Source organism: Gymnoscopelus braueri (genome assembly GCF_963280865.1).
Source record: "Gymnoscopelus braueri genome assembly, chromosome: 23".
In the NCBI taxonomy this organism is placed as follows: domain Eukaryota; kingdom Metazoa; phylum Chordata; class Actinopteri; order Myctophiformes; family Myctophidae; genus Gymnoscopelus; species Gymnoscopelus braueri.
This window is the reverse complement of record NC_137625.1, coordinates 19,500,071-19,516,302: the sequence shown is the minus strand read 5'-3', so window position 1 is coordinate 19,516,302 and position 16,232 is coordinate 19,500,071. Positions and strand designations below refer to the sequence as shown.

At 42.3% G+C, this 16,232-nt stretch overlaps 1 protein-coding gene across 1 annotated transcript in view; it reads right to left on the bottom strand.

Moving 5' to 3' along the window:
• Positions 1–1,287: 1,287 nt before the first annotated feature.
• Positions 1,288–16,232, bottom strand: part of LOC308079520 (calcium-activated potassium channel subunit beta-4-like) — a gene marked incomplete at both ends in the record, with an annotated part of 43,772 nt that continues 28,827 nt past the window's right edge. Inside the window, 2 exons of the mRNA XM_080421069.1 lie at positions 1,288–1,606; positions 4,729–4,856. Of these exons, the coding sequence (XP_080277195.1) occupies positions 1,288–1,606; positions 4,729–4,856 (447 nt within the window). The remainder of the gene's footprint in view (positions 1,607–4,728; positions 4,857–16,232) is intronic.

Sequence of the window (16,232 nt, the reverse complement as noted above, 5' to 3'; positions counted from 1 at the left end):
CGATGGGTGGCTTTCTGTGCCACCATTTTGAGCACACAAAAATTGGTGAGATTGAATGCTTTCACAGATTCATGGAGCACCAAGTCAAATACTGCCTTGGTGTGGTGTGCTACAATGTGACACTGTCAATGTGTCAAATGCTTCAGCCAAAATTACTCACTATTGGCTTACATTTGGCAGGTATCTCTACAGTATATGGCAATGTGTATTAGCTTGGTTCCAAGGGGGGGAGAAGAAAAAGTAAATACTTCACTTGGGCTTTGCTTCCTGTTCTGTTTTAGAATACTCTGCACTTCATTTCCATTTCCCACATTCCAAAGTTCACTTCCTTTGAAGTTCCAGCATTCCAAGTTTCAATTAATAATCCAGAATATACCCTAAAGTATCACTTATTTTCCCAACGATGTTCCAACATATTCTAGAGAGATGTTAGTCAGTCTTTTTTAGGTGATCAGCAAGCTAGTTGGTAAAGCAACCATCAGCGACTTACTGCATCAGAAATGTAAAATAATTAAATACAATTAAAGTACATTTTTACGTTAAGGACGCCTAAATTGATATGTATTTGGCCAGGGACCCTCATCTGAAAAGATGTTGTCTTTTTTTTATATATTTTGTTTTTATAGCAGATAGACTAGCTTAAGTATAGTTAAAGTAATGAAACAGATTTTATGCTATACTAACTCATTTTGCTGGGGACTCCCTGGAACCCCCTCAAAGTCCCAGGACCGCACTTTGAGAACCACTGCCTTATACAGTAGAACAGTCAAGTGCTACTGGCAGTCAGAGTGCAACCTGGGCCATGTGTCATGGTGGTTCAGCACAGCTAGGTGCATACCACACACACTTAAGGTTGATTATATATGATATTAAAAATAATCATAGCACAAGAGAAGACTTGTGTCCTATGTAAAGTTTACATAAAAATTGCTGACTCCAGCAAAATCACAGGTCACTCCCACTGGTCCTGACAGCTGATATTTTGCTTTGTTTTAAGACAGCTGGGGCATTGTCTTCACATCATATCCTGGCTTAAATCTACAGGTATCAAGGGGGATGTGTTACATATCCCCCCGCATTCTCTCCTCAAACTGCTGCTGGTTTTATTAAGGCCCAACAAACAAAGCAGACAGAAGCAGGCTTTCTAAATCTAGCACATTCTGCCCACAGCAACGTCTCGAAAAGCAGAGGCCGTGAATTAAGACTTTGAGACATGCCGCTTTCCTGCAAGGCTCTGCACTGACATTCTCAGGTTCACTCAAAGTTCTAGGTCTTATCTTTTGGTTCCTAGTGTTCTCTGTCACGGCGTCGTACAGGCACAGCAAACAGCGGCAGGGTCCTACAGGTAGACGAGGACTCCGGGCCAGGCGACGCGGCTAGGGGGCCTGGCTTGTTGCCGTGATCAGAGGCCACTCTCCCGAGGTCCTGGTAGGCCTCATATGAACACTTCCTCTTCTGCAGGGCCTCGGCACGCGCGGCCAGGGAGCGTGCACACACCGTCAGCAGCACAATGAGCGTGCCCACAAGGAGGGAGACCGTTGGCCATAGGACACAGTGCAGGAGGACACTGGCATCATGGGAACGGCGCCACAACACGTCGTCTGGTCTGAAACCACAACAGCAATAAATGAACAAAAAGGTAGTGGTGCAGTTCACAGGGGGTCAAGTTAATGCAAAACAAAATAGAAAATGAAATAATAAATTGACTTCTGAAGTTTGTGGATGTGCAAGAAAAAGTGACACCAGGAGAGTAGACTGTGAATCGCTGAAAGAGGAAGTTAAGATATCCCGGTCTAGAATGCGGTATTAGAGTAGCCATTATACTTGGTTGCACACCGGTGTTGTTCAGCGAAATTAGCAGATGTACAAGCTCACAACTGGTGTGCAACTAAGTATAAGTCACCCTTTAACATCATCATGCTTGCAGCGGCGGACTGGCCATTTGGCGTACCGGGCAAATGCCCGGTGGCCCGCTGGGCCATTGGCCACTGGGCCACAAAAAAAGATTTTTTTTTTTTAAAATATATTTTCGCTCCCGTTTTAGGATTATTACGGTCATTTCCGGGTCGCACGGCCCGATTATTAGTTACGTTAATGGCTGGGATGCTTTCCAGCAGAGGCCTCAGTGCGGCTGCAGAGTTCATGTGCAGGGCTGGGCTGAAACAGTGAAACGCTCCCCCCCCCCCCCCCGTTGACAAAACGGACGCGTACAGTATGTGCTCCCGATAAGCAAGTTGATGCCTTGCATGGTTGCTTCCGCTGTCGTGTATGGGTGAATGTAATGCACATTGTAAAGAGCTTTTGGATAAGGCGCTATATAAAGGCACCATTTACCATTTACAAGAATGATGGCCAACTGTACGCTGAATCACCGGCACATTTCACTGCAGCCTTCACTTATAAAGTGGGGTTAGCATGCTTATTCATGTCCTGCAGAGTTAAAGAAGACAGGTCAACAGGCAGCGGCATCTATGAATAATAAACGTTTAAAGCTGACAGATTTAGGGTGGCTCCCAGTCTACACTTCTATCGCTTCAGGTAAGTTTATCCCTGCTCCACTCAAAGAAAGTTCCTTCGTGCGCATTGGAATGCGATATACTTAGTAGAAGGTAATACCGTTAGATGCTAAACATATGTAATGGATTACAAATGATTGATATGATGATACATGATTACAGAAATCTAGATAAGATAGAGGGAAAAAAATCAACTGAAGAGAAAAAAATTGTTATACATGTATATTGAAGAGATTATTGCCCTGCCTTTGCCATATCAGCACTTGCCTTCGTCTTGGGCAGATGAAGGATCCTGAGGATGGAGACCAAGGCCAACAAATAAAGGCCAAGCAATAATTTGTTTATTACATACCCATAGGCTTATTATAAATAGGTAACATGTATGAGGGAATGCCCTGGCAAACTAAAGAACAGCCCTGCTGGGAGTTCCCAACAGTGTGGGGAGGGAGTTGGCTGAAAACATGGCCGGCCACGCCATTATAAAGCAATGGTATGAACTCATACTCCAGTGTCTCCTCAGCTGTGAATTTTACCAAAGCAAACCAGCAACTGTGTTTGGCAGCTGAGATTTGACCATGTTTGACAAGGTGAGTTCCATCGGCGATGATGGAATTGTTTAGGTCCCACATGGTGCCAGTTCAGCATACAGTGGCATTTTAGCCTGTGCTAATTGGTAGGCTGTCAGATTATCCCTAGGGAAGATAAGCCATCTGACCAGTCAACACAAGCTTATCACCCTCTTGGTCCTTTTATCATCCCCTGAGCCAGGGCAAATATTGGCTTGGTATGTGACACTATATTTACTTTATATGCGCAAGTATATACGATAGTCAGCACAGGATGGATTATGAATTCAAATATGAAAGTTATGTGATTGCAAACAAAATAAGAATATAATCTGTCTATGCGATTAAAAGCTGCTGTTGAAAATAGAAGTTATTAATCTGGTTAGACGAGGATATGACCCCTGGACACCTTTGAGGGGAAAAAAAGAGACATTTTCATTTTCAGACAACAGGAGTCTGGGGTCAAGGTGCCACGAAACCTATCAAACACTCACATCACAACTGGGTCTCCATGTGACCTTCCAGACCACTGGTTGCCAGGGACACCTGGTGTCCCTTGGTAACAATGGATTATATCACACCTCCTCTACTGCCAACAGCCTTTAGCACTGTAATATCGCACTCTGTGGAGGGGGGGGCGCAAAAGCAGATACAAATGAAGGAAAAATGAAAACTAGAAAAATGTGCTCATGAGCACAGATCTCAGCCAAGCCAGGTAGTAGAAGTCAATCTTAGCCAATCAGGATGAAATATGAAAAATCGGACAAGTCCGTCCGGACAGGTCCGATTTGCGTGATGTTTGGACAAAATCTGCAGGAGTATTATAAAAAAATGTGAAGACAAAATTGCCCAACGACATCATGAAAATATATACCACAATGGCAAAATGTACAGTAGTTGTGTTTTCCATCATGTACGTATAAGGCCCCAATGCCTGAGAATACACTTGAACAATCATAATCATGTTATATTACATATTGTCACTGTCATGTGGTCCAAAACCGTTACTTTTCAGGAAATGGGGGAAAAAAAGAACCTGTGTTCCAATGGATCCAGTGTAGTTATTTAGTCACAAGCTCTTTGTTAAAACTTTTTCATTGGCTCAATGTTTATGAAACCCACAGACAGACAGACACAAATATTTTCAGCTCTTGTGAGCTTGCGGGTCGGCTATTTTGTGTGTGTGTGTGTGTGTGTGTGTGTGTGTGTCTCTCTATATATAAATATAGTGTATATATATATATATATACAGTATAGTCCCTGACTATACTGTATATAGCTTGTGTGTAGCATGTATGTGTCTGTACCTGTGCATAGGCTATGGTGCGTATCCCATTAAAACCGGGAAAGCACCTGTGTCATTTCCGATTTTTGTGTTGGCTATTCAGAATAGCATATACAGTATACAAGCTCACAGCAAACTTGTAGATCAGCTATTTTTGAACATTTTTGAAAAATCTTGAAAGTGTGAGAACTACTGATTTAGAACGCATTTTGTTGAATCGGCCTCGGGTCTTAATGGGTTATATCATGTAAACGTGCGTGTGTGTGTGTGTGTGTGTGTGTGTGTGTGTGTGTGTGTGTGTGTGTGTGTGTGTGTGTGTGTGTGTGTGTGTGTGTGTGTGTGTGTGTGTGCGTTGCGTCACCTCCTTTGCTGGTTGAAGAAGCAGGTGAAGGCCTGGGTGCTGACTTCCTTGGTGAAGTAATCCTCCCACATCAACACGTTGTCTCTGTTCTTCTGGTTGTCTCGCTCACAGGGGGGGACATAGGAACACTGGACACACACACACACACACACACACACACACACACACACACACGCACACACACACGCACACACACGCACACACGCACGCACACACGCACACACACACAAGAGAAATTAGACATTTGCCAAGGGACCCAAAACTGTGAAAATAGCAGATCTACAAGCTCACAACACGTCGCTTCGTGCCGCATTGCGAACTTGTAGATCTTTTATTTTGACTACTTATTTTTTCTTTTTTTGTTTATATCTATGAAATACTTTTGAAACATTTTGGAATTGTTTTTAATTGCTGAGGAAGTTTTTTTTTTTTTTTTTGTAGATCAGCTATTTTTGGTGTGCCACACTAACGTGCAACTAAGTATAAATGAGGCATAACTCCAATCCAAACCCCTAAAACTAACCTCTAAAAGTCAAATCCTAAACCGAATCTTTCCCTGATTGTAAGCCTAACCATAAAACCACCATTTCTTTTTGTGAGGACCAGGAAAATTGTCCTCACAACATCAAACGTCTCAAATTCTACTATACTTGTATAGTAGAATATAGTAGAAAATATAACATATTTATAGAGATAGAAGTATGCTAAAGGCTTCAGTAAATGTGCTATGTTTGTTCATGTGACTCTCCCAATGTTCTTTCAATACCAAATAAACATGAGTAATCCATCATTTCTGACATTCATATTTGACATGGCAGGCATGACGATATGCCTGAGATATTCTCCCATCGTGACCGTGACCTACTGTGTCACGTCTTTGGCTAGTCCCTTTGTCTGAGGTCTTCAGCCAGTAAGCTCCGGCTGGAACCGGCTGATATATCTGAATCAGCCATCTGCGTTTGGTTTTGTTAACAGGCATTTCTTCCCAGACCTTTAATTACTCAACTTAAGCCAATATCGAATGGATTTTGGACATCTCTAAAAGTCACGCTGACCGAATCTTTTCAGTTTCTCTGAACAAAATGTCAACTCCCGGGCCGGAACTCTGACGTGATGTGTTCTTTTGAATTTGTACATTCAGTCTGGTACACCCATGTGGGAGCTTACGGTTCTGACTGAAAGGTTACAGATGACCATTTACAATAACCATATTCTAATCCAAAAAGCACATGTGGTTAACACATTGAGTTATTTCAGATTTTTTAGCTGTTTTATGCCAGAGATTTTTCATTGAGAAAAAAAAAGTACTCAGGAGCCGAGATACAGAATTTAATATATAATATAATATAATATAAAGTTTTAAGTTAACAAGGAAGTGGATGGGAGTCTAAATCTTCAAAAAATCATATCTCCTTGGTCTTTGGGTCAAATAAAAATAAAAAAAAACGCATATATGCGTTCTTGGCAAGCAAGTGATGGATTCTAAAGAACGCAAAGAACGTATATATGCGTTCTTGGCAGGCAAATAGAAAGTCACACGTCTTAACCAAGTGATACAGTATAGGTGACTTTAAGTTAAGGAGAGAGAACTGGTGTTAAAGCACCCAAAAAAATAACTTATTTGCTATCAATTACACACCCCATGAAGCATTGAATTCATGGAGATTTTTTTGTTTTTATCGCATTCCTGAGACAATAATCTAATAACCGGCGGTCTCTCCGGTAGGAAACTCCTTTGTGTCTCCTTCCGGATAATTAGCATTTTTATTATTATCATCAAATTATTGGCTCAAGAATGTGACAAAAAAAAAAAAAAACTCGAATTCAATGCTTCGTGGGGTGTGTAATTGATAGAAAATAAGATTTTTTCGTCTGGTGTTCAACCGCCCCAAGTTCTCCCACACAACCATCCTTCTCCGTTCTCTACACTGGCTCCCCGTAGCGGCTCGCATCCAGTTCAAAACCCTGGTGCTAGCCTATAGGGCAGTGAAAGGAACAGCTCCTTCTTACCTCCGGGCTATGGTCGATGCCTACACCCCTGCCCGACCACTTCGGTCTGCCACCTCGGGGCGACTGATTGCCTCATCACTCAAGGGTCCTTCTGGCCGATCCACACGGTCACGACTCTTTTCTGTTCTGGCCCCACAGTGGTGGAATGAACTTCCCACTGATGTTAGGACAGCAGAGTCACTGCCCATATTTCGCCGCAGGCTGAAAACCCACCTCTTCAGGAAACACTACCCTTCCTCTCTGCCTGGCCTACTTGTTGTTAACTAGTTGTACGAACGCTTGTTTTCTATTGTTGTATTTTTTATTGGATCTTGTTTAGTCGATACACTTATTTGTTTTAGCTCATGCTCATTTGATTTAGCTATTTTGTCTCATCTGTTTAAGGAAATAGGTAGCTGATATATTGCACTTTTACCTTAGCGCTAGGTATACTCTAGGTATACTCTTGGTTGCTTGTTTTTGCAGAAAATGCACTAAAGACTTCTGGTGATTAGTAGTTTTCGTTCCCTACCGATGTTGAATACACTTATTGTAAGTCGCTTTGGATAAAAGCGTCTGCTAAATGACTGTAATGTAATGTAATGTAATGTATGTGGCTCTATGTGGCTTATAACCTAATGTACTGTATATCATTGGTTCTCAAAGTGGGGTCCAGGGACCCCCAGGGGTCCTTGGGGGGGTTCCAGGGGGTCAACCAGCAAAATGAGTTAATATAGGGTCACAATCATTTTAACCACCTTAACAATATTTTATACTTTGGCTATTCAAAACTAGCAGATATGCAATCTCATAGCGTGGCACCGAGTGCATATCATTTTGGGGGTTCTTGACGTGAAAACGTTTGAGAACCACTGCTGTATATAACACGATGGAGAACACCACAACTGGGCGGACCACATCAGAAATGTGGACCTCTACGTGGACCCTACCATGGATCACAGACAGGGGGCACTGCAGCGTCAGGCACCCGGCCCGAAAAGTGACACATTGGGAGCCAACCCAAGCACAGCCAGGAAAGGAAGAGGCGCACCATATACTGTAGGTATATGTACTGTAGATGCACTGAGGCGCGACAGCGGAGCTAACAACGCCGCAGAACTCAAGACCCTGACGCTAGACAGGAGGGTGTGTGGTAGGGGTGGGACGATATATTGATATATCGATATATCGCGATACTTTCTCCCGCGATAAATAATCAATATCCTCCCGAAAAATATCGATATTAAAAAAAAATCTATATGTATTTGTGTAATGATGATTTTGAACTGTTTGGTGCTATTTTATGTGTTTATGAATTGAATACAAGGACTATCGTGATATATCGTTGGTGAATTTTCATGCAATATATCGTGATATCGCAATATATCGACATTTTCAGATATCGTGATATATCGTTGGTGAAATTTCATGCAATATATCGTGATATCGCAATATATCGGCATTTTCAGATATCGTGATATATATTGTTATCGTGGGCCTAATATCGTGATACATATCGTATCGTGAGGTACCCATATCGTCCCACCCCTAGTGTGTGGAGGGCAGTCCAGAGGTTCTCAACCTTTTCAGGCCGCGACCCCCCAAAATAATCATATTTGAACTGGGGACCCCCCAACCCTGACAAGCACTTGGAATTGTAGGAGTTGAGGCATTACATTTAGTTTGGCTCGGTTCCACAGATAAATATTGTAAAAAAAAAAAGCCAATCTACAAACTCACAGCGCCTCGCAACGCGAAGCGTTGTGCTTGTAGATCGGCTATTTTTAAATAAATTCCTCTTTCTTATATTAATTGACAATTTGGCCAATGTTTGACCCGTTTTTATAGTGTAGTTTGTTGAATAGCCTACTTTTGGTGGTCTTTTTCTTTTTTCTTTTTTTTTTAGGTATTAAAAGTCCTTGAATTGTCACTTCACTGTCATCTGGGGACCCCCCCAAAATCATGCGGGGACCCCCCTTGGGGTCCCGACCCATAGGTTGAGAACCACTGGACTAGCCCACACTCTCATGTCGCATCATCGCATCCCACAAGTAGGTCTGTCACAATTATTACATAGTCGCCTAATCGCAATTATTTGAGATAATCGCAATTATTTTCAGCATAATCATTAAATATGTCACATCTGCCCTGTTAACCTTTTGTTTACGAAGCCAGAAATGTAATTTTTATTCAGAATCTTCCAATAATGTTCAACAACAGAAACACAATGAAATCGTTAATCGCAATTATTTGAGTGACAATTAATCAGAGTGATCTCTAATTGCACTTACTTGTGAATGTAATGGTGAAGTTTACTTACTAATTTCTCTAAGTTGGTGCACGGACAACATTTTTATTGTTAACCCATTAAGACCTGGAACGCATCTATGTCATTTTTTGATTTGAGCTAAAAAGCATTATTTTACACTTTGGCTATTCAAAAATAGCAGTATACAAGTTCATAGCTTGTTCGCGCTATGAGCTTGTAGATCTGCTATCTTTGAAAAATTGTGAAAATGTGTGCAAATCTTTGAATATATGTATTCCTTTAAAGCGAACATTTTTAACTCCAATCTTTGCTTCTGGGGTTCCCTGGAACAACATATTTTGAGATGGGGGGGGTCCGCGGCCAAATACATATAATTTTGGGGGTCCTTGACAATTATGAAAAAGTTTGAGAACCACTGATATAGAAACATACGCTTTTTAGAAAACTGTTGGGATTTAGAAGACATTTGTAGAATGGGCCTCAGGGTAATGGGTTAATTTATCTATGTGTACTGGCCATTTGTTTACATTTCTACAAATGTAACCAAATGGACCCCTACGGGTCATTTGTTCACTCTCTTTGTTAAATTAAAAGAGGATTTTACTGTGTACCCCTTGGAGCCCCCTCAAGGACCCCTACCTCTCACGCCTCAACAACACCAAGAAGCCCTCACTATGAATATCACTTGACCCCTGGTCAAGCCGTTCCTCTATCATCTCAACACAGCAACGTGTTGTGAGCTTGTAGACAAATTGTCAACACAGGACGTTGCACGGAATCGGGCTTCATGTGGCAAGTGGCTCACTGATGTGAGTACCGTATCTATACTACTGTACATATTGAAGGCTTGTTCATACAGTATCTGTTCAATGTGAATGTACATGTATAGATGTAAATACAGTATGCATGGAGAATGTATACACGCATTATTTCTATAAAAGGTACATACAGTGGAAATTATTTTCCTCTAGGACAAAAAAGGATCTATCAATCAAGGAACAGTTTTCTGCCTGGTTCGTCACACACACACAGTGACCGACAGACAACGTGCGTAAGCACGTGTCGTGTACACAGGGCAATGGGCACAGACATGGAATCTATTACGCACACACATGCACGCGCACACACACACAGGGAGGTTGATTGGCGCCCGGCCGGGGATGACTTCTCGGGGTAACATGTACTGTGTTCCTATGACAACGGTGTGATTTGCGCGGAGGGAGAACACGTTATCTGGTGATTGTGGAACTGAACTGCTGCTTCTCTTCTCTTTTCTCTCTCTTTTTCCTTTTGTGATTCACCCCGCCAGTGGTTTGCCAGATTAGCCACACACACACACACATACACACACACACACACACGCACACACCCTTCTAGACAGCTCGCCCCCTAGGAGCTATGATGTAAAACAACAAAAACCGAGACTGTGAATAGACTTTTGCGTGTGTGTGTGTTCACCCTATCCTCAGCACAGACTGAATCAGCACTTCAGAGGAAAGTAATTACTGAAACTGTGACCGTCTGCCATTCTCTCAATCATTCTTTTTTCTTTTGTCATAGTTCAACCACTTGAACTCTAGCCTCCCTCTTCTGGGGGCAAATAGCTAATCTATAAGCACACAACACATCACAACACGAGTATAGTGTGTTTAAGTGGTCAATTTATGTGTGTGCATTCTTCTCTGTCTCATCTCTCCCTCCGTCTTTCTGTTTCTGTCTCCCATTCCGTTCGTCTCTTCATTGTTCTCTCTCCTTCCATCCCTGTCTCTCACTCTCATCCATCCATCTCTGGTAAATGGCAGGTCACTACTGTTTTGAGCTCAGCAGACAATCATCCAAATGATCATTTTCTCTCCAATCAGAGAAAGCCACAGATAATGACATTATAGTTGGGTCACATTGGCAAATGATAGTGGTTGCCATACCAACGGGCTGATGTAACCTCTGTCTGTCTGTCTGTTTGTGTGGTTATGAAGGGGGGGTGCGTGTGCTTGTGCGTGCGTGCTTGCGCTGCGCACGTGCATGGGTGTGTGTTTGTGTCCATGTGCCTGCCAATGTGAAGATCTTGTGTAGTCGTGCACAAGGTGGTGTCGATGTGTCAGTGTGTATCTGTCTTAGAAAGTGTTTTTGTGAGTGTTATATATGAGCATACAGTAAGTCTGTGTAGATATCATGTCATGCTATCACAAATTGTATACTGCATGTCCCACATAAATTAAGCTCAGTTCAGTGGCCTTGTGGTTAGAGTGTCCACCCTGAGACTGAGAGGTTATCAATCCCCAGCACAGTCATACCAAAGACTATAAACATTGTACCTATTGCCTTCCTGCCTGGCACTCAGCGTCAAGGGTTAGTTTGGGGTTGAGTCCCTGCGACATTACATACAGTACTAGCGTCATGTCTGGGGGTGTACCTGTACATAATAGCGTCATGTCCAAGGGGGCTACTTGTACATCATGTGACATATACTGTACAGTACTAGCGTCATGTCCAGGGGGTGTACATGTAGGCCTACATCATGAGACATACTAGCGTCGTGTCCAGGGGGGCTACTTGTGCATCATGTGACATACAGTACTAGCCTCATGTCCAGGGGGTGTACATGTACATCAAGCTGCCTCACGCTAATGAAACAGGAGTTAGGCTCCAGACCTATGGACCATATGGCTGGGGAACGGTTGGTTCCCGAGGCTATTGACTACATACAGTAACCATGACTTTTTTGTGTTAGCTTAAAACATTTTATTATCTCAAATAGAAACTTGTAGACTCAAATAGAAACAAACATAATAGATTATGCACTTTTTTTATCAGTCAAAACTTTGGTAATTGGTGGCTCCAAAATCGTGACCGGACCCCAAAGTCTGGCATCGGTCAGTCTCTAATCAATACCTAACACACGTTTAAACAACATCATGGTTGTGCTCAGCCCTCAGCGAAAGCCTGGCTCCTCCTAGCCCACAGTTTTATGAAGGTTTTCCCTGAGCAGTTCACTGAATCGGTATGACTTATGTCCCTCTGAAGCGGTAGTATATCACAGCAAGAGTTGCCCAGGACCAGTATTAATCAAGGGAACAGACCGTGCTTCTGGTCGCATGAGCTCCTCAATCAACACTTGGTTATGAACCACAGGAAGACCATGTTTCACCTCTGCTGTGTGTTCACTCCCATGATACATCTTCAGGTTAATACACAACACATTCATGCTGTGTTAGTTAGATCTAGCCTGGCATGGCCAGACTAATATCACTGCGTAGATATTAGTCTGGAATCTCTGTTTGCATTTCCAAGGGGCGGATAAAAAAAAATCTCCGCTGATAAACTCGCCCCATATTTGCATACTGGGCCCTGATTCATGGTGCCCCACAACTTCGTGCCGCACAACCTATATACTTATAGTTGACCGGTGTCCCCCACAGACAACGTCACACTGATAATAACCAGTAAAGAAAGAAACCTACCGCTCAATAGATGCAATGTAAAAGTGGTCACTGCACTCAAGTGTAAAAATGCATCCCATCAAACTTTCAGATGCTGTTCTCCTCCCAGTGTGGAGGAAGAATGCTTAGGACGTATGTTTACTGTGATCTGTCGCTCTTGAAATATATACCTTGGTTTATGTTGTGTGTAAACAATAATAGGATTCTCAAAGCAGTTGTCCCCCAAACCCCACCTCCAGTCACAGAGGGAGCACTCCCTATGATCACGGTACCATAGCCTGCTTGATCGCGCAGCTGTATCCCCTAAAACCTAATTTATGCTCCACCGTGCGAAGGTGTTGTGCGCAGAGAACGGCCGAGAACAGCAGACCTCCAAGCTCACAACGCTCACATCCGCGACGCAATGTGAGCTTATGTCAGCTGTTCTCGGCACGCAATACCATGCGGGGTGAAGTATATATGTCTCGCTAGCCAACATACAAGAGGAGGTTGAATGAACAGAAACCAGCACTCCCCAAAACAACAGGTTTGGGGATCTGTTGGGAATTGATTAAATGAAACCGGCACCTGCGTGTGCAGTCTCAATGTTGGTAAACAAGAAATCCGTCTATACTTCTTCCATTCCTTGTTTTCCCTCTACACCAAATCTCTTTGACAAAAATAGCCAAGCCACAAGCTCAGACAGCTTGTAGATTTGCTATTTCTGCTGAATTAGGGGAGCTATTTTATGGTGCTATTTTATGTGTTTATGAATTGAATACAAGGACCGCAAGGACTTTTTTGGATGGACTTTTTAGACAAAGTATTTTAACTGTAATTGTGCTGTTTTACAGTTTTGCCTAATAGAATATTCAATCAATCAATCAAAGCTGGTGTACATGTTGTTAAAAGATTCACACACAGAGGCGTTAAAGGAGTAGTTCAGCCAAAAAATTACTTATTTTCTATCAATTACACACCCCATGATATTCCCCAGGTTCTATGTTCCCCGCTTACCTAGCCCTAACCGGGGAACATAGCACCAGGGAACATAGAACCTGGGGAACATAGGGATGACCCCCTGATGGATGACCCCGGGACTCAAATTATTGGCACAGATACGGCAGCAGCCGCAGACTCACACACCTTGTTGTCTAATGTTGCCCTCCTCAAAGGGATTCCCATTGCTCAGCAACACCTCCATCAGGTCTTTGGCATGGCGTTGAAATCGGTGTTGAGATGCAGAGCCTTCCTTGTGATGAGGAAGTTCTTCCCAATCATCGTTGTTGTTTGTAGTGGTAAATTCCTAAATGACACGGCTGCTTTCTGGGCCAGTCAAGATCCACCATTCCAACATGCCAGGGTTCTCTGTCAGACCAATTATCCCACCAACCCCTTTCACCCTTTTGTTGGCTTGATTGTGTGCCTGATCGATTGGTATGGATGAGAAACGCTGATTGCTTCGATTTATCGTCTAGTGTCCATTCTCAAACTCTGCCTTGATGCAATCTGGGAGAAGTTCCATGTCTCTGATAATTCTGGTGATCAAGAGCAAAGAACAAAGGCACAAGCATCCGTAGGGTATTGACCTTGAGTTCGAACTTCCGTTCCCGATGTGCTCGGATAAACATGAATATGATCTGTTGGTACTTGTGTACAAGCAGCCAACATTTTTATGTTGGGCTCTCTTGGGAAACTACCACGACCCAATCGTCAAGGGCCATCTCAGTTCCACTGCCCTCATAGGCTCGCTTCAGAAGGCTGTTGAGTACCACAACAGTAACTTGATGGGCATATCTTGTTCTCATTACATTGGATGCTTTCAGAAATGATGTGGCGGGTGCCTAACTTCACTAGCCCAGCTTCCTTCAAGGCTTCAGGCCATCCTGACCCACGCAGAAGATCTCCCATGGTGCTCCACAAAGCCATTTCAATGTGGAGCCCACCTAGCATCACCACAAACTTGTCTTCCCCAAAAATGTCAGGGAAGGACCAATCCATTTTTTTTGCCAGGTCATAGAGTGGTTGTCCACAACCAACAGAGGGACTTGATGTGGGTTGAGGTGCTCAGTTGCCATTCTAACAGTTGTCCTTCTAACCAGTTCCATTCCATGTCTAAACATTTCTGGGGTGGCTGCTTTGTGTGAAATATCATATTAGATATGCTCCAATCATATTTATTTTATTTTTATACAATTACTCATTTACTCATTCATGATAACATAGGTATAGGCACCAACATCACCATTCTAGATTCAATAGGATAGAAGTTAGGTATAATTTGAAGTAATACAATGTAAATTGGCAGGCATCTTTATTTTTTTCCATACCAGAATATTCAAAACATCAATATTTGAACTCCAGTTGTTCCTCACACAGTATTGACTTGATATAGCAATAAAGAAATGTATATTACACAGGAATTGTGGGAAAGTTAAGACATATTTTGTTCAATCTGGTTTCTTTATCCTCAAGCTAAATGGTTCTATAGACCATTATCTACGAAAGAGAGAGAGACAAACTGAAAGATAGAAGAGATGAGAATAGTGACACCATGACAAATGACTTTATACGAGAGTCCAATGGAGTAAATCAAATTACCTTTCAGACACTGACAAACAGATGAATGCATTACACTGGTAAGGGCATTGAGTCATTGCTTATCATTGATTCCAAAGCCACACCTAACTCTGTTTCCGACCATAAACCTAAAGCCTGGCACTACACTGGCCTCTTTTCAAAATGATGAATAGCGGTGCAACAGTTAATCCAACACCATTATAAAAAATACATTTTATTAAAATAATCGATTATTTCTCTAAAATAAAACATTTTTTTAATACAGTAGCAAAACTATAGCCATGCAAACTTTATCCTGTAGGATAAATGCAGCCAACATCATGCATCTTTATCCAATGTTGCTGGCTGCCATGGAATGTATAATATTAACATCAAAACAAGAGCCGTAGGTTACAGTATGTTAAGGGAGAAAGGATGACTTTAAAGGTTCTATGACATTCATTTTCACTTTTTTTATTTTTTATGTTTTTTGGGGGGTTTTATGACCTCAATTACACCCAAAAAATCTGAACTTTGAACATTCAATGGATTTTCTGTGGTCTGGGGTTTTCTGAATAATTAGGCTGAAAAGTAATCTGAGCTTGGCCCTTCGGCAGTGAAGTCACATCCCATAAATCCCGCCCACTCTCCTCCTAGCCCCTCCCCTCCCCTATCCTTTCCTTTGGGGGGGGGGGCGGAGCAGAGGCGATGATTGACAGGCAAAATCCCTCAACAGCGACACCCGCAGGCAAAGATAATTTTTTTCATTGCAGTTGAAAAGGCTTTAGAAATGTGAGAGAAAAACACCTGCCATGGATCAATGGAGTGGAATTTTTTGTTAAAACTTTTTATACACGTTTGAAGGACCATGACAAAGACTTTTAATGTGTGGTAAAACTGAACGTCATGAAACCTTTAAGGCTATTCTATGAACTCCAGGTAAGTTTCATTTACCAAACAATTTAAGGTATGACAAGGTTTTAGTCTTTTGTTGACAGTAATCATCCTGCTGCATTTAACTGTATTGTGGTCAGGCCTGAATCATTCTGCAGTTAACTATACATTGTTAATATTGCAGAGATATTTAATACAAGTTGTTCATTGTTGGTCAGCAGTCTTTGTGCCCCCCCTTGTGTGTCAATGTGATGACGCGTTCAAATGACGCAGTGACTCGACTTTTTTGGACAGACGAGTCGATTTGCTCAAATCTGAAGTCGTTAATGCCCTAATACGTACACACACACATCTAGATGAATCAAAGAAGTAAT